This window comes from Podarcis cretensis (genome assembly GCF_951804945.1).
Source record: "Podarcis cretensis genome assembly, chromosome: 1".
In the NCBI taxonomy this organism is placed as follows: domain Eukaryota; kingdom Metazoa; phylum Chordata; class Lepidosauria; order Squamata; family Lacertidae; genus Podarcis; species Podarcis cretensis.
The window spans coordinates 31,834,161-31,851,785 of record NC_137170.1 but is presented as its reverse complement, the minus strand read 5'-3'; the positions used below and the strand labels follow the sequence as shown (position 1 = coordinate 31,851,785).

Sequence of the window (17,625 nt, the reverse complement as noted above, 5' to 3'; positions counted from 1 at the left end):
CTGTGAATGTGAAATAGCCATTTGTTGTTTGTAGATTCTGGTACAAGTGGAATGTTAGGAAAACATCTGAGGAAACATGATCTTCAGTTTGCTTCTATTTCCCCCTTTAACGTCAGTGGTGCAATATGAGCAGACAGGGCTGATGTTGCAGGATGAGAGGAGATATCCCAGAGCATTGCCGTCCTTTAATCAATCTGCTTTCTTTAATCCCTTTACAAAGGGAAAGCGACACTGTGAAGCCTGGCTGTGTCAAGCAGCTGTAGAGAAGGTGCCTGGGTTTCTTGAACGGTGCTTAACTATCCCTTTTCTTGGGACTCCACGACTGCTCTTTATACTTTGCATTAGCTGGGATGTTCTCCAGAATGGTAGCAAACATTTTATGATCGCTATCTGAATATGATGCATCTTTCTATAAAAATTGTGCCTGCTATAGGCCTTATGTTAGGGAATAGTGGTGCGAGTTCAAAAATACAAAGCTGTAACTTGTGATCCAAAGAGTTTACTATGTGGATATTATGCCAGAAGAACAATGTATACTGAGATAGGACAGTGTCGTGTCCTCCAGGTCCTTTTGGACTCCAGTTCCCATAATCCTTGATTACTGACCATGCTGACTAGGACTGATGGGAGTAGGAGTTCAGCAACATCTGAAGTACACTGTGTTGGATATGCCTTTCAAATACAAAGGAGCAGTTATGATAATGCCTAATAAAGGTGGTGGTGGTTGTGGTGTGTGTGTGTGTGTGTGTGTAGGTGTAGAAATAGAAAGAGAAACATGAAAACTTCAGAAGGGGAGAAAACCGTGGGGGGGGGGAGGAAATAGTGTGATGAAGAAATGAATAATGAAGCATATGGAGAAAAAACCGAGTTTAGGAAAGCCTGACTTCTAGCAAAAGGGGAAATAGCTGTATTACATATTAAAACATGAGTTATCTCTGGGTCTAGAGGACAAGGGTGCAGCCACTGTTGACAACTTTTTGCAGTTACTGTGAAGTTGTTTTTTACCAGAGAGCGAGTCTCTTGCTGAGAATTGTGAACAATCTGTTGCATGCTGTGACAAATAAAAGGTGCACTTCCCACTAATAAACTGAATTTGGGAAAAGAACCTGAGTATTTGGAGTTTTGTAACAGCCATGGAAGGAGGACTCAAAACACAGAGCATTTGAAGACCTCTTACTCCAGTGCACAGAAAAAAAGAATTGGGTAATACAAACATCTGTTTGTAGAGTATAAAGACCTCCTTTGTGTGCTTTTTTCCCATGGGAACATCAATACAAGTATTAATACATGTGTCAGAAAGGCTGTGTTCCTCAAGGTATGAATGACAGCTCAAGTGTGTTGTGTTCAGCTTGTATATGTGACTGGGCAGAAAGAGAACATAAAGAAACCATAATGGGAGCTGGGGGTTTATTATGAGAAAAGAAAAATATTTCTAGCGTTCTGCAGCAGTTGAAAGGAAAGCGTAATACTAGGAGAAATACAAAGGAATACAAAGTAGGCTCTGGTATTCACATTCTAGGGCTTTGTTCTATTGCATTTCTGGGGGGTAATTTGTTGGGGGCTGCACACTGGTGGTAGGTGGGGCCAGAGCCAAAAGCAGTAACATTTGCAGTCTTCCAGGATTGCATAGCAGTCTCTCTCTCTCCCTCCCTCCCTCCCTCCCTCCCTCCCTCTCCGCCCCCACTCTTCCAAGGTCCAGCTTTCCTCTCTTTTCTCCTCTAGTAACATACAGGTCAGAACTGATTGCTTGCAGAAGCTTCTCCCTCGATCCTGTCCATTTTGGCTCTGTCCATTTCTATCCATCCACCCCCTACCCCATCATTCTCCAGGCTTCTTTTCACCCCACAGTTCAGTTCCTATAGCTGTGTCTGTCTTGCATGGGTGTGTGCATATGCATGCATATACCCTTTTCCCGCCCCTGCATTGATGTGAGAACTAAGGGCATTCAATGGAAGCCTTCCTGCAGGGAGGGAGAAGAGCAAGGCCAAAATTTGATGCCCCAGCTGTCTTCCCAAAGCCAGCTGAGTGAGGCATAGGGCTTTGGGAAGGAGGCAGAAGACTCTGGCAGAGTCCTAGAGCCCTCCCACATCCTTCCCAAAGCTGGGAAAGCGCTAACTAAGCTTTGGGAAGGAGGTGAGAGGACTTGAGGACTCTGTTAGAGTCCTCACACCTCATTCCCAGAGCCCAGCACCTTGCTTACCTGGCTTTGAGAAGCCAGTGTGAGGGCTGCAGCAGGTGTGTGTGTGTGCATGCACGCATGCATGCACCAAAGACCTCAAGGGTGTTAAACCACCCTGCTCCACCCCTTGTCTCAAAATGGAAAATCAAGACTGAGCAGTAGTTTTCCAAGCCAGAGAATCTTAACTTTGACTTATTTAGTAATGGCTTCACAACCAGCTCCTTTAGACATGTGGGCACCCTACTCTTCTTTGGAGAGGTTTGCAGCACCTCTGAAATCCATGTGCCCAGCCTCGTCCTCTCCAACCTTAACAGCCAGGGAGTACACATTAGGCCTCAAATCTCCAAGTAGCTTATCTATGTGTTTTGTTTTGCTTTTCAGTTGCACAAGCTAAAAAGCATTATAACTAGGCATGGGGGAGGAATTAGTTCAGTCTGCTTTCCATCACCCCTTCATTCTAAGCAGAGCCTAGGACCTTGACAGGACCACTGACTGAAGTTGCAGGAGCATTTGTCAGGAAAATTTGTATCTTGGGGTGGATTGTTCCCACTGGTCCACTACCCCCTTCATAGGCTCTCTCTCTCTCTCTCTCTCTCTCTCTCTCTCTGGTAAAAACCTTTCTAAAGGTACAAGGTATGACCAGTAGCAGGCCTCAAAAATGGGGGGGGGGGGATATTGGTTGTAAGAGCAGCATGGGTAAACTTTATTTTCTTCTCTTGACTCTCTTTCCCCCGTTTCTAACTCATACTTATTGGTGTAGGCTGCAATGATGTCTGGATCGCTTAATTTTGCAAATGCTTAGAAAAAGTAGATTCCGATGTCTGAAAAGATGGGGTTCTGGAAAACATGCCTTGTTTCCACCCCCTTTATTCTGCGGCCATTGTTCTGCATTCCCGTTTTTGAAGCTTTCTATTTCATTAGGGCTTTTCCTGAACTTTAACTGGACAAAAGCATGCAGATGCCTCTATTGTGGGACTGGACTTGTATATTTCTAAAAACAAAGAACCAGGAAGCAGTGACAAAATATAGCACCAGTACATCTTCATTCCAAAGCAAGAGCCAGTATCTTAAAGGTGGAGCAATTGTGGCCACAGAATATTCAAACCTGGCCATGGTAATCTGTATCACACTTTTAAAGAAATGAGCAAGCGTCACCACATTTCTCATGTGGTGAAATACTCTATATTTATCCACAGTCCCTTGTTTTGATGTTGGTTTGATTCCTTGAAAATACAATTGCGCCACCACGAAATACTTTGTGTGTGCTTTGTTTCAGAGCTTTATGGCTTTGATGTCCTCATTGATTCTTCTCTCAAGCCTTGGCTACTGGAAGTGAACCTATCCCCTTCCCTGGCCTGGTAAGGAGTTATTGAGAAAGATGGAATTTGAAATGACTACCATCTGTTGAATACTCTTGATGGCTACAACTGAATAACTACTTTATACTATGTTTTAGAGGAAAGGCTCTAACTGGAGATACCATTAACTACTTGCCTTTTCTGTTTCTTGTTGGATAGTGATGCTCCTTTGGACCTGAAGATTAAAGCTAGTATGATTTCAGACATGTTCACACTTGTAGGTGAGTTCAGTTTCAGTCCAGTGTTTTGTTGGCTTAGGATGGTGATAGCGGGTTATAAGTGGGTATGCCATGTTTGTATGGTGGGTGTGTATATATGACATAAGAATGGTATGCTGTAGAATAGTAGAGGTATTCAAACTTGTTTTGTGAAGGGCAGGAATGCTGTAGCTGGAAAGTATATAATCTGAGAGAAGTGTAGGTGTCCTTAGCTGTGTGGTATGAAAGAGTAATGAATAGTGGTGAACAGGGTGTGGGTAAAAAATTCTTCTTGGGGGGGAGGGATGCTGTTGAGTGCCTGACATCTGTATGATGCTTTGATAGCCTAAGGATCATTGGGTAACTCTAGAATAATTACTACCTTTGTTGGCATGGTTCCTATTAAAGCAAGTAGGTAACAGGAATGCTATAGAGATGTGAAGGGGTGGTGGAGGAAGTAAAAAAGGGAACCCATTTTTTGTTTTTGTTTCTTCCTTGGGCCTTCACATGTTTACAAAGCATTGTACTGGGGTAGCTAGCCCTCAGTTTATGGGCCTCACCCAGCCTACAGGCAAATTTTTCTGGCCTCCCAAGAGCCCACCAATTTTGACAGTGGGGAAAAAAAGTTGACACAGCACAGATACAACTCTCCTCCTTTCCTGTCATCCGATAAATCATTTGACGAGCAGAGAGAGGAGATAAACTCCCATCATCAGCTGATCTGTGTGTTTTGAATTTAGTTGCATTTCGGTGTTTCTGAGTAGTGTGTTTAGATCTTGTTTAGAGCATGGATGGAGAACTTTTTCTGACCGGAAGGCTATATCTTTATCTCCCCCACCCCTGGAGGGCCCAAGTTGACCTGTTAGCCCTGCCCACCTGTTAGTCACCTGACGGCATAGTGACATAATGTGATTCTTTGTTGGGACTTCAAAGCAAATGGGGGGGTTCCTCATGCAGGGATTTTTACAAAAGACTTTTTGATACCCTTTCTGTCCTGCATTTCTCTTTCAAACCATGGTGGCTTGAAGGAGAAGCAGCAGCGGTGTGTGTGCTGGTTGGAGGAGCACTTCCTGCCATTCATTAGCTGATGAGTGAGTTCATGGATTTGCGGGGTGGGGGTGGGGGGCATTTGCGCCTACTCCATCAGGTGATTGGTGTGTCACAGTGCACCTTCAGGTGCCCCCTTTTTGCAGTTCTTTCATTGGAAGAGTTAAGCTGCTGTTGGCTATTGATACAGAGTTACTAAACTAGCCCATAAATAAAGTTTTCTGTGGCCTATTTTGCTTCCTCTCTCAGGCTTTGTTTGTCAGGATCCAGGTCAGCGGTTCAGCCGAACATCATACTTTACCCCTGAGGGAAGGAGACATCCTTATCAGAAACCTCAAGTAAGGAGAAATTTGAGAAAGTAGCTGAAAGATAAAATCCTTCTCTTCTGCCATTAACAGATTATGAAGACTGGTTTAAGCAAGGATGATTGCCATTTCATTTATTCATTCTTATCTGACAACTTTGTGATTTCTTTGATTATTTTGTATTTTAGTACTTCATCGCTGTGTATGGCTTCTATACTGCTGGAAGTGAAATTGACCTCTAGATGCTAACCATTCCCCGCACCCAATCCTTTGCTATTTTGATGATGATTATGGTGATTATATAGTGCCATCAGTGTGCATGGTGCTTTGGAGTACAAGAGGACAGGTCTTTGTTCCAATGAACTTATAGTCAACACAGGGAAATGAGAAGAAAAGGGTATACTGGTCATCAATCTGGCATTGTTTCATTTCCATGTGCTTTTGCTTTAGTCTTTTCAAGCAGAAGAGGAAGTTGGTTTTAAACATTTCACATTCAACACTATTGTGTGCTGCATGCTTATTCCTAAATGTCTTGAGTACCTATTTAAGAGGTAAAAATGTCATGATGAGGATGAAGTAAAAGCAGTTGACATTTTACACAAATTAGAAATGTGCGCTAGATGGGTGATAGTTCTAATATCCTGCTTGCATGATGTTCTTCCACTCATGCAAATGTGTCCTCCCTTTCCTCTCCTCCTCACTTTAGCTCACACCCTCAAAATCTGCTCCATATACTTGAGAGACTCTCTGGAGCAAATTGAGGAGGGAGAGGCATAGGAAATCTGGTCATGTCTGTTGGTGTGAAATCTATGCATTTATGACATGCTACATGAGCAGAGTTGCTTCCAGGGTTCAAAGGGGAACATCAAATCATTATTCTTTGTCTTTCTCTTGTAGCGCCCCGTTTCTGCACAGTCCCGATCAACAAATGCCAAATTGGTAGGTATTGGGCTATTATGTTTCTTCATTTACAAACTTCCATTTGCCTATTTCAAAATTTAAAGTAATATATTTATTTTGTCTGCAGTGACTTTTAAGACACTATAAAGGAATGGTAAAGAGGTTCAGGGGAGAGAAATGAACAATGCATATGGAATGGCAGGAGCTGCAGGCAGGTGATAACCCTTAGTGTGCCTGCCTGCCACTCTCCCGCACTTACTTTACCTAAAATTGCAGCCATTTGTGTCAAGTGAATCCCAACTTTGTTTGAGAATAAAGCACACACATTAAACAAGATTATGCATGTTCTGCAAAATATGCATGTTACTGCAACAAATTCAAAAATTAGATTATTTTGATAGAGTGTATGCATATTTCTGAAATATGGGGAAATACCAATGTAAGAGAGAAGAAAGACAAGAAAGATTGTACTAAGAGAAGAAGAAACCTTGGAGATTGGAGACTGGGTGCTCATAATTGACTTAATGATGGCAGAGGCAAGCACACACAACTGTTTGGTATTATTTTCATACAAAGCATCCTAGAGTCAAAGAGGAGGTAATAGACACATCTTGTTCAAGAGAAGAAATGATACTTTCCCTTGATTATGCCTTAAAAATAGCAGAAGATCCACAGTATAACTGACTGGAAGGATTACAGTTTTTTATTATTATTAAGTAATGGGAAAGATTGCTGAACTAGATGAAGTTTTGGGCTGATCCAGCAAACCTCTTCTATGTTCATTCATAAGCCTGAGTTACTTACTGATAATAGGTCTTCTTTTGTCTAGGTTTGTATATGTCTCTTCTGAGGCAAATTCAGTTTTTGGTTTTTAAACTCTGCTTTTCTGTGTTAAGGGGAATATAACCCATATGAAATAATGGGGCATATTGCTAATATTCATATCTTTATGGAGATGGATCAAGCTGAGCCTTTAATCTGTGGTGCAGCTGAACTTGGTTTTCGCTTCAGCTACTTTGATCTCAAGGTTTAAAAAAACTCTTTAGGAACTTATTATCTCAAGGTCTTTAAATACCTTTTGTTTTCAGCTTTGACAGTGCAGTTAGATCAAAAATGTCTTGCCTGGATTTCAGCTTCTGCCCCCCCAACCTTTTGTTTGCATTTTGTACTTGCCCATTACTAACTCAAGCAGCCTTGTGACATGAGACAGAGCTGAATACAGGATATGCAATCTCCTGGCTCAGTAAAGATCTTTAGCTGTGGTCATGGAACTAGTGTAAATACAGATGAGCTGCATTTCTTTTCCTTACTGTAGCTTCATCTCCTAAGCAGGTTACTACTACAAGACATGGGTTATCCAGCAATTGAGAGTTGGAAATGTTACCCCCCCCCCGGGTACCAGAGCCAGGAATATGGGTCATGTTTTGCCCATAGAGACAGAAGCTGTGAATGCTGGCTCCTGCTATTTTGGGGTGTGGTTCTGTGGTCAAACACTGGGAATGTGAAGTTTGGCTTTGGTATTGAATGGGGTGTGGACTTGCTATAGTTGGAGGCAGAGAGTGTGAATCCTGGCATTGGTGCCCTTGGATTCTTCTGCCTCTTGAGTGTGACTCCTGGTTCTGATGCCTGGAGAGTGATGTCTCTTGCTGGGCAAATGACTTTGCTATTTGAAACCCCATTAAAAATAATTGGAATACGATTAGAAGGAGGGGAAATGCTAAAATCAGGTTTCTCATTGTGATTCTACAGCGTTCTCGGCCGCTGTCTGCCAGTGATGCTGAGATGAAAAACCTTACGCCCTCAGCAAAGGAGAAAACAGTAGGAAGGCATTTTGGCTCCATGCTGGGGCTCTCCATGGAGGAGGTAAGGGTTGTCATGTACTGTATTCGCTCACTGGACATGGTACATGTTCAGAAGAAGGGAACAATTAGTCACCATGAATGGGTGCATTTGGCTACCAGATGCCTCTGCCTTGTGGCAGCAGACTGAGACTGGCATCTTGGCAGCATAGATAGGGAAATTAAGGGACAAAGAATAAAATGGTTTGTCTTTTAAAAGTGGAACTGTTAATATTGACCCCATAACTAAATGATTCACAGGGATTATGTGTATCTCAATGCATTCCATCCCAAGGTTCACCCTTTCCATTATTTGTTTTTATTTATTTGAAAGATTTATTACTCACCTTTCATGAAAACTGATGCCAGGTCAAGTTACATCAAGACGACAAAACCAATTCAAACCTAAACAACTAAAAAGCACTAGTGCCTTTCATTGCTTGTTCTGATTCCAGATAAAAGTCTTGCGTCGAGTGAAGGAGGAATATGAGCGAAGAGGGGGATTCATTCGTATATTCCCTACGCCATTAACTTGGGACACTTATGGGTGAGCAAAAAATCTAGTTTTGATTCTTTCATCCTGGAATGATAGAAGACATTAGGAGGTAGAAGATGCAAATGCTAATTTATTCCCACCTTAGTGGTCTCAAAGACCATTCATTATGCTTTAAATTTCACTTTCAGGGTCTTTTTGCATATCAAACACTCTTCTGTCGCCTTTTGTGCTATCTAATTCTTACCAGCTTCCTTATTAGTCTTACCTTTTCCTCCATTCCTGACAGATGAAGCTATTTCCCTCTCACTTTTCATGATAAGCTTTCACTTTTTCCTCACTGAGTCTTCCATTTTTAAATACTCCTAATCTGAATTTAAACTGACTCCCTTCCTCTTGGTTTTTCAGATCCTATATGGAGCACAAGACGACAATGAACTATATGCTGGCCTCTCGCCTTTTCAGCGACAGGTAGGAAAGTGGTTCCAGGAGTCTGCAGTACAGAAGGAGACCCATAGGAGGAAGGAGAAATGAAAGTGAACATGAAGAGCGGGTTGCTTGTAGACAAAGTACTGGGTCCATTGGGCAGTTGCTTGTAGAATGCGTTTTGGCTCTTAGCTCACTAGCTGGAGCAAACAGTAACAGAAATAGAGTAATTCACAGGCTTATAAAGAAGGCAATTCTCAAGAACATAACAATTGCCTTGGCTGTTCAGATGAAAGCCCTCCTCTATGGGTAAGCTAGCTCCTTCTGGAGGTTCATCAGAAGAGCCTGCTGGATCAGACCAATGGACCACCTAGTCCAGCATCCGGTTCTCACAGTGGCCAACCAGATACCAGTTGGCCAACCAAGCTGATTTGGGGAGTGAGGAGAGAAGGTGAAAAGCCTTGTTATGGAAGCCTTTCTGCGGGACTTTTGCTGATGGGATTCATTAGACGAATCCTGCCTTGGGCTTTTAATGTATCTGTTTTATGCTGATGTAGTATAATTGTAATGTAATCACAATATTCTTTTTTCACTGTTCTGCAGAGGGTCAAGAAGATGCCTAATTTCTAAACGAACTCGGTAAGCAGCTTGTATAGGCAAGTTATTAAAGGAAAAAGGTTGGTTTTGTATTTTTGACCGTGCAGTCACCTTAGACTTTAGATGGGACTCTTTTTGTCAAACAATAGAAGGTTGTTTTCAAGGCTAATTGCTGTGTTTGGGGTAGTGAGAAATGTACCCTATGCACTGAGACATCCAGCAGGAGGTCTTTTACAGAGGAATTGGGGTTTTTTTTGCGGTGGGGGCTGTAGTTGTGGAGGGAAGTGGTAACCTTCTGCTTCCCATTTTCTGTGATCCTCATTCCCTGGCCAAATATTCCTTGCATGGGAAATAGTCTTAAAAGTGTTTTAGGGGGTTCCCTCTTTGGTGGTCTGTGTCATTCTTTGGATTTCAGTATCGTGGGACTGATTGTTGCTCTGCCATTATGAAATGGTTGTGAAAGCTGAATTAGTTACTTGCTATTATTGTTTTGCCAAGGTCCGATATTAATGTTCTAATGATTGCATAGTTAAACTCTCAACCAGCTGTTTTTAATGGTGTAAACTGGTGGTCCTGAGTATTGTGTTGCTGGATTTTTGTGATTTTCAATTACTAGTTTAAACTGTGTGTTGGCCAGAGAACATCCGTGTGTGTGTGTGTGTGTGTGTGTGTGTGTGTGTGTGTGTGTTTTCCAATATATAAAAAGTCAGAGGAGAATTCAAAAGAAAATATCAAAAGCATTAATAATAATAATAATAATAATAATAATAATAATAATAATAATAATAACAGCAACAATAATAATAATATTAATAATTTATTTATGCCCTGCCCATCTGGCTGGGTTTCCCCAGCCACTCTGGGTAACTCCCAGCAGAATATTAAAATACAATGATTCATCAAATAACACAAGCTTCTTACCTGGCCTAAGTGGTCTCTGACCAGGAGTTTTCCCAGTTACTTGGTTGTAGAAAATAGTTGTTTCTTTAACCAATCTCTAAAAAGGGAGATCAACATAGACTACCTCAGAACAGCAAAACATGGACAAGCAGGAAATTGCCCCTGGGCATTCTAGACCCAGAGGGAAGTTCTTTCTTTGGCCCTGAAAACTCTATTGAGTTTTCCAGTTCTGCTTTTTCAGTAAGCAAAATCTGAAACTGAAAGAGAAGGATGTGCATAGTGCTGCAGCTAGCAGGACAAGTTTTGGATTGGGTAGCAGAGATTATGATTTTATTCTAAGTTGTGTTTTCCAGAAAATTGAAATTAAAATAGAAATTTTAAAATAGTGTGGCCAGTCCCTGCAGAAAGCAGAGCTTGGAGTCACTCCCTATCAGTTGATGGGCAGAAACCTCAAGTTAGTGTAATGTACATAGATGTGTCATGAAAATTAATAAGTCTTTTAGGAAGAAAGAAATATAGTTTTGTTGTGTACTACCTGTTGGTGGTCCTTATAAAGAATTATTGTAGATGTATTGATATTTACAGATTAAGCAACAACAGTTCTTTGAGGCCATTAATTAACATACCAATAGATCATGGATAGCTCAGTTGGTTAGAGCATGATGCTGATAACGCCAAGGTTGCAGGTTTGATTCCCGTGTGGGACAGCTGCATATTCCTGCATTTCAGGGGGTTGGACAAGATAATCTTCAGGGTCCCTTCCAACTCTACATTTCTATGATTCTGTTATCCCTGGACACTGGGCAGAGTGGCTTTCCTATCAGCTAGTTGTGCCCATTGACTCATTACAGTACTTATGTTTCATTTTCTCCAGTTGATCAGATAACAGAAGGTTAGAAAAGTATGAATTTCTTAGTGCAGCTGGCTGTTTGCCTGTGGAGAAAGAACATGACTTACAGTAAGGTCAGAACACAGAGGCATTAGCACAGTTTTAAGCAATAACTGGCTACTTCCCCAATGTTCAGAATCTTATTCAGTAGCCTACAGGTGGTGCTCCATTTTTCCTGGTCCACAGCACATGACAGACATAGATAACATTTCTGCTGCAGGCAAACAGTTCATAAATTGCAATTTGATTGTCACAGATCTTGATTTCTGGACAAAATAATCTAATACCTGTGAGATTTATTTTGGTTTAAGTCTGTTGTTTTCAGTAGGCTGTATGTTTTAAATTGTGGTTGTAATTTTTTTAGTGATAATTTTATTGTTTTATTGTTTTATCTTTTTTGTAGACTGCTTTGAAGTCTTTTCTATAATCAAGCAGTATATAATTTTAATGAAACAAATCTTGCATTTTACATTGTAGTGTGTAGTTCAATGAGCAAGCACTTGTTCTGTAGGTTGTCTACTCTGGCTCTCTTTTGATTAAAAGAGAACAAATAAATATTTAGCAAGCAGAATAATTCAAAACTAAGTCGGACTTAAAAGGAAATTCCCTATAATGTTCTTTGTATTTTGCACCATAGGAAAGTAAATCATTAATATTAAAGAGTCTTCACACATACAGCGAAGCTGAGAGAGGGATGCATTTCCATTCATTTCAAAATTCATCCCTGGAAAAGCCTCTCCTTCTCTTCTGCAGTCAGTTCTTCAGGCACAAGATGCCAGTTTCCAAAATCAGTTTTTTCCAGGCAGAAAATTGCAGAAACCTTAGGTTTCTTGCATTTTAACTCCTCCTAGTTAACAAGATAGATCACCAACAGGCACAAGACAGAGTTCAAAGGTGCAGTCTTTAAAATCACAAAGTTCTTGCTCTTTTATTCTTTAGAGGCCTTGACTTGCAACGTGGTCATCTCGCCGCCAGATGTCTCAGGACCGAGTCCAGGTAATAAAACTACTCACTCTCCTCCCCCCTTTGGATTTACATATGGCTTCACATACCCTTTGATCCCAACTAGGCAGTAGTTCAAAGCTTTATAAACTGGGGCTAGCTGCAAGCTCTTGTCCCCTCTACTCAGCCTCAAGTACAGTCTCTGCTTCAGAAAATTCAGAGATCTCAGCAAGATCTCAAAAAGATACAAGTATCATAACTTCCTATTTTCTTTTCATAATTCCAGCATTGCAGACACTAGAGAATATTGCCAAATCTTGGAGAAACCTTATGAAACGTTTTTATCAGAATCTTCCACATTATTCCATGTATGGAGAAGCACTGAGTTCACTAGGCTAGGGTTTTTCTTCATATTTCCCCCCAAAGTTTGAACTCAGTGAACTCAAAGGCCACGTTGGGGAATTCTCAACCACCTGTGAACTCTGTTTCCCTTCAGCTTCTGAATACAGACATATTTCTGCTGAAGGGTTCCACCCTCACAGTTGCTGAGTTTAGCCAGTATTTCTGCTCTTGGTTCATATAACCTTACAGGCTGTTCCAGTAAGACCTCGGGAGTCTTCAGTTACAGAATTATAATTAAAAAGTAAATTTGTGTGCATTTAAGGAGATCAAAGTTTACATTGCTTTAAAGTAAATGGAATTAATTCAAAACAAAATATCAAAAACATGGGAATAATAGTTAATATTTCTTACACACCTAGCCTATTGTGTCTGATCCGAAGGTCTTCTAAGTACTGTACTTTTAAAATGATTTATTATTTATTGAATTTGCATACCATCCTTCATCTGATGATCACAGGACGGTTCACAACATTAAAATGAGAACACCAAATACAGAGGAAACAAAAACAAAAAAAAATTCCCCTCCCACAAACAAAGGTGATAGAATATTTAATCAGCCAAAGGCCTGATTACAGAGAACTGTTGTAGCCAATCTTGCAGAATATTGTCCACCCCTGCCAGATGTTCCTCTTTTATGGAAGCCAGATGGGTCGTTCTGTTAACCGAATGCCCTCCAGTCCCCTTTTTCATTTGACCCACCCTGGTTCTGCTTGTTGCCTTCCAGGTTTGCCTTCCAGGCAAGCGATGGGCTGCACCTCACAACGGTTGGGAGGAATGTTTTTGCCAAAAATCTCAGAAACCTCATCAGGAGGGCTTTAAACTGACTAATGTGGGGGAGGGAGACAGTGCTCCTGAAGGTAGGAGTCTATCAATTGATGAAGATGATCATCCAAATGTCATAGACCAAATGGAGCAAACAGCACGCAGACCTAGTGGTGGGAGGAAAAAATCCTTAAATAAGAGACATGGGGGAATGATTAATGCACTTCAATGTCTGTACATGAGCTTGAGCTCTTGGTACAGCAAACTCAAATCAAATATCTTTAATACGGTCAATGACCAGAAAGCAATTTATAAAAATGACATTATAAGTAGTATTGTGCTACAAATAGCAGTGGAGATATGGCCAATTCACAGAATTGGTGCTTATATTTATAACCAGGTTTCGGCTTTTAAGGTTTTAAAAATTCAGTTGAAATGTCACTACTGTTTATTATCGTTGCTTCGATGTTTACAATTTGGACTCCGTTGCTGACATCATTGCTCGTCTTATTCTTGTTGCAATGTAACAGTACTTTGCCACAGGCCTGATGGTTTTGGGCTCTTTGCCCGCTAAGAGGTGTCTGATGTAGGTGTCGTCTGTACTATGAGGTATTTTCCTCAGAATCGGCTCAATCAGCTCTTTTCTTGAGTCTCGATAAAATGGGCAGTATAAGATGACATGCCCGATGGTTTCGATTTCGTTGCTGTTACAGGGACATAATCTTTGTTCAATCGGTATTTTGTTGTATCTTCCCTCTAGGAGAGCTGAAAGTAGAGCGTTAAAGCGGGCCCTGGAAAATGCCCATCGGTGTTTAGCGTTGTGTAGAACTTTGAGATAGTTTGCTAGGTGGGGCCTTTGGGAATTGAATAGGAGTTTATAAGTTATCGGAAGTTGATTAAAGTCATTTTGGGCTTCAATGTCCTTGAGTCTTTCTTTGATTATGTTCTTGGCCCTTCCCCTTTCTAAACTTAATAAATATTCTGGGGAGAGACCATATGTGGCCAATTTCCTGAGAGTGCCCTTCAACCAACTAGATTGGAATTTGTCAAGAAGCATCAGGGGAAGTAGTCCAACCGGCGAGTTGTTAAGTCTTAGCCAAGTGCATAAGGTTCTTATCCATACTTTGGCTTTGATGCTGTATAAGCCCGCTTCTAGTCGTAGGGCGGCGTTTGGGACGCATTTAGGTGTTTGCAGGAGTGATCTAAGGAAACCTGATTGTATCTTTTCGTATGGGTCTAGATTAGAGAGGGAGACGAGTGGAGCGCCGTATAGTATTTGTGCTATTGGTTTTGCAGCGAATAGTTTAATTGTAGCAGGAATGAAATTTCCTCCCGTTGTACCAGCAAACTAAATATGACATAATAGGCATCACTGAAACCTGGTGGGATAAGTCCCACGATTGGAATGTAATAATGGAGGGATACAATCTATTTCAGAGAAACAGACCAGACAAGAAAGGAGGAGGAGTGGCGTTATATGTCAGGGATGTGTATACCTGTGAAGAGATCCAAGATTTAGAACCTCAAAGCCAAAGTGAGAGCATTTGGGTCAAAATTAAGGGAGAGAAGAATAACAGGGACCTCATTGTGGGAGTTTACTATAGATCCCCAAGTCAAACGGAGGACATAGATGATGCCTTCCTGGAACAGATGGCCAAGCATGCAAAAGGAAGGGAGATAGTAGTAATGGGGGACTTCAATTACCCGGATATTTGTTGGATGTCAGACTCAGCCAAGAGCATAAGGTCAAACAGATTCCTCACTGGCCTTGCAGACAACTTCATTGTCCAGAAAGTGGGAGAAGCAACAAGAGGAACAGCCATTTTAGATCTGGTCCTAACCAATGATGATGACCTGGTTAGTGGGGTAGAAGTGGAAGGATCATTAGGCACGAGTGATCATGCTCTTCTGAAGTTTACTATACAGCGGAAAGGAGCAGCCAAGCATACTAGGACTCAATTTCTTGACTTTAAGAAAGCCGACTTCATAAAACTTAGGGAAGTGCTGGGTGAGATCCCATGGACAGTAATACTAAAAGGAAAGGGAGTTCATGATGGCTGGGAGTTTGTTAAGAGGGAGATAGTAAAAGCACAACTTCAGGCAATACCAAGGAGACGGAAACATGGAAGGTGCTTAAAGAAGCCAGGGTGGCTATCTAAAGAACTTTTAACTGAGTTAAGATTAAAAAAGGATGTGTACAAAAAATAGAAAAGGGGGGAAACCACCAAAGAGGAATTCAAACAAGTAGCCAGCACGTGTAGACACAAAGTCAGAAAAGCTAAAGCACAGAATGAACTCAGGCTTGCTAGAGAGGTTAAAAGCAACAAAAAAGGCTTTTATGGGTATGTTCGTAGCAAAAGGAAGAACAAAGAAACAGTGAGGTCACTCAGAGGAGAAGATGGTGAAATGCAAACAGGGGACACAGAAAGGGCTGAACTCCTCAATGCCTTCTTTGCCTCAGTCTTCTCCGATAAAGAAAACAATGCCCGACCTGAAGAATTTGGAGCAAATGATTCAGCAGAGGAAACACAGCCCAGAATAACTAAGGAGATAGTACAAGAATACTTGGCTAGTTTAGATGTATTCAAGTCTCCAGGGCAGATGAACTGCATCCAAGAGTATTAAAAGAACTGGCAGATGTGATCTCAGAACCACTGGCAGTCATCTTTGAGAATTCCTGGAGAACAGGCGAAGTCCCGGCAGACTGGAGGAGGGCAAATGTTGTCCCTATTTTCAAAAAGGGAAAAAGAGAGGACCCAAATAATTACCGCCCAGTCAGTCTGACATCAATACCAGGGAAGATTCTGGAGCAGATCATTAAGCAAACAGTCTGTGAGCACCTAGAAAGGAATGCTGTGATCACCAATAGTCAGCATGGATTTCTGAAAAATAAGTCATGTCAGATTAACCTGATCTCGTTTTTTGACAGAATTACAAGCCTGGTAGATGAAGGGAACACAGTGGATGTAGCCTACCTTGATTTCAGCAAGGCATTTGACAAGGTGCCCCATGATATTCTTGTAAAGAAGCTGGTAAAATGCGTTCTTGACTATGCTACCACTCAGTGGATTTGTAACTGGCTGACTGACCGAACCCAAAGGGTGCTCATCAATGGTTCCTCTTCATCCTGGAGAAGAGTGACTAGTGGGGTGCCACAGGGTTCTGTCTTGGGCCCGGTCTTATTCAACATCTTTATCAACGACTTGGATGATGGACTCAAGGGCATCCTGATCAAATTTGCAGATGACACCAAACTGGGAGGGGTGGCTAACACCCCAGAGGACAGAATCACACTTCAAAACGACCTTGACAGACTAGAGAACTGGGCCAAAACAAACAAGATGAATTTTAACAGGGAGAAATGTAAAGTATTGCACTTGGGCAAAAAAAATGAGAGGCACAAATACAAGATGGGTGACACCTGGCTTGAGAGCAGTACATGTGAAAAGGATCTAGGAGTCTTGGTTGACCACAAACTTGACATGAGCCAACAGTGTGACGCGGCAGCTAAAAAAGCCAATGCAATTCTGGGCTGCATCAATAGGAGTATAGTATCTAGATCAAGGGAAGTAATAGTGCCACTGTATTCTGGAACGTGTCCAGGAGGAGGGCAACCAAAATGGTCAAAGGCCTGGAAACGATGCCTTATGAGGAACGGCTGAGGGAGCTGGGCATGTTTAGCCTGGAGAAGAGGAGGTTAAGGGGTGATATGATAGCCATGTTCAAATATATAAAAGGATGTCACATAGAGGAGGGAGAAAGGTTGTTTTCTGCTGCTCCAGAGAAGCGGACACGGAGCAATGGATCCAAACTACAAGAAAGAAGATTCCACCTAAACATTAGGAAGAACTTCCTGACAGTAAGAGCTGTTTGACAGTTGAATTTGCTGCCAAGGAGTGTGGTGGAGTCTCCTTCTTTGGAGGTCTTTAAGCAGCGGCTTGACAACCATATGTCAGGAGTGCTCTGATGGTGTTTCCTGCTTGGCAGGGGGTTGGACTCGATGGCCCTTGTGGTCTCTTCCAACTCTATGATTCTATGATTCTAGGTTTAGGGGTGGAATAGACATTCCTGTTGAGGTCCTCTCAGTTATCTAGGAATTCCTTTTCACTGTGTGAGGTATTCTTGTTCTGTGTTAAAATACACTGTCTTGTATCTGTGTATGTGTGACATAATTTTTTGTGTGGAGCATGGTTTATGGACTTTGCTTGTATTAGGGGTTGAGGGGTCTCCTTAGCTCAGTCATTATTATCTGGAGCAGGGGTCCAGATCTAAGGCTCCTGGGCTGGATCAGGCCCGTCTGAGTTGTGGATTTGGCCTGCGCCACGAAGCCAGAACTCGCTGTGAAACCAAGACTCCCGGCAATGGCAACGGGAGGAAGAGGCTGAGTGGC

General features: G+C 41.8%; 1 protein-coding gene across 4 annotated transcripts in view; it reads left to right on the top strand.

Moving 5' to 3' along the window:
* The window catches only part of TTLL5 (tubulin tyrosine ligase like 5), a 113,193-nt gene that overhangs the window by 34,122 nt on the left and 61,446 nt on the right, over window positions 1-17,625 (top strand). For all 4 annotated transcript variants that reach the window (XM_079971848.1, XM_079971850.1, XM_079971849.1 and 1 more), the window contains exons 13-21: window positions 3,456-3,537; window positions 3,697-3,758; window positions 5,031-5,119; window positions 5,984-6,025; window positions 7,736-7,849; window positions 8,280-8,371; window positions 8,726-8,788; window positions 9,347-9,382; window positions 12,069-12,125. In XM_079971848.1, the coding sequence (XP_079827974.1) occupies window positions 3,456-3,537; window positions 3,697-3,758; window positions 5,031-5,119; window positions 5,984-6,025; window positions 7,736-7,849; window positions 8,280-8,371; window positions 8,726-8,788; window positions 9,347-9,382; window positions 12,069-12,125 (637 nt within the window). The remainder of the gene's footprint in view (window positions 1-3,455; window positions 3,538-3,696; window positions 3,759-5,030; window positions 5,120-5,983; window positions 6,026-7,735; window positions 7,850-8,279; window positions 8,372-8,725; window positions 8,789-9,346; window positions 9,383-12,068; window positions 12,126-17,625) is intronic.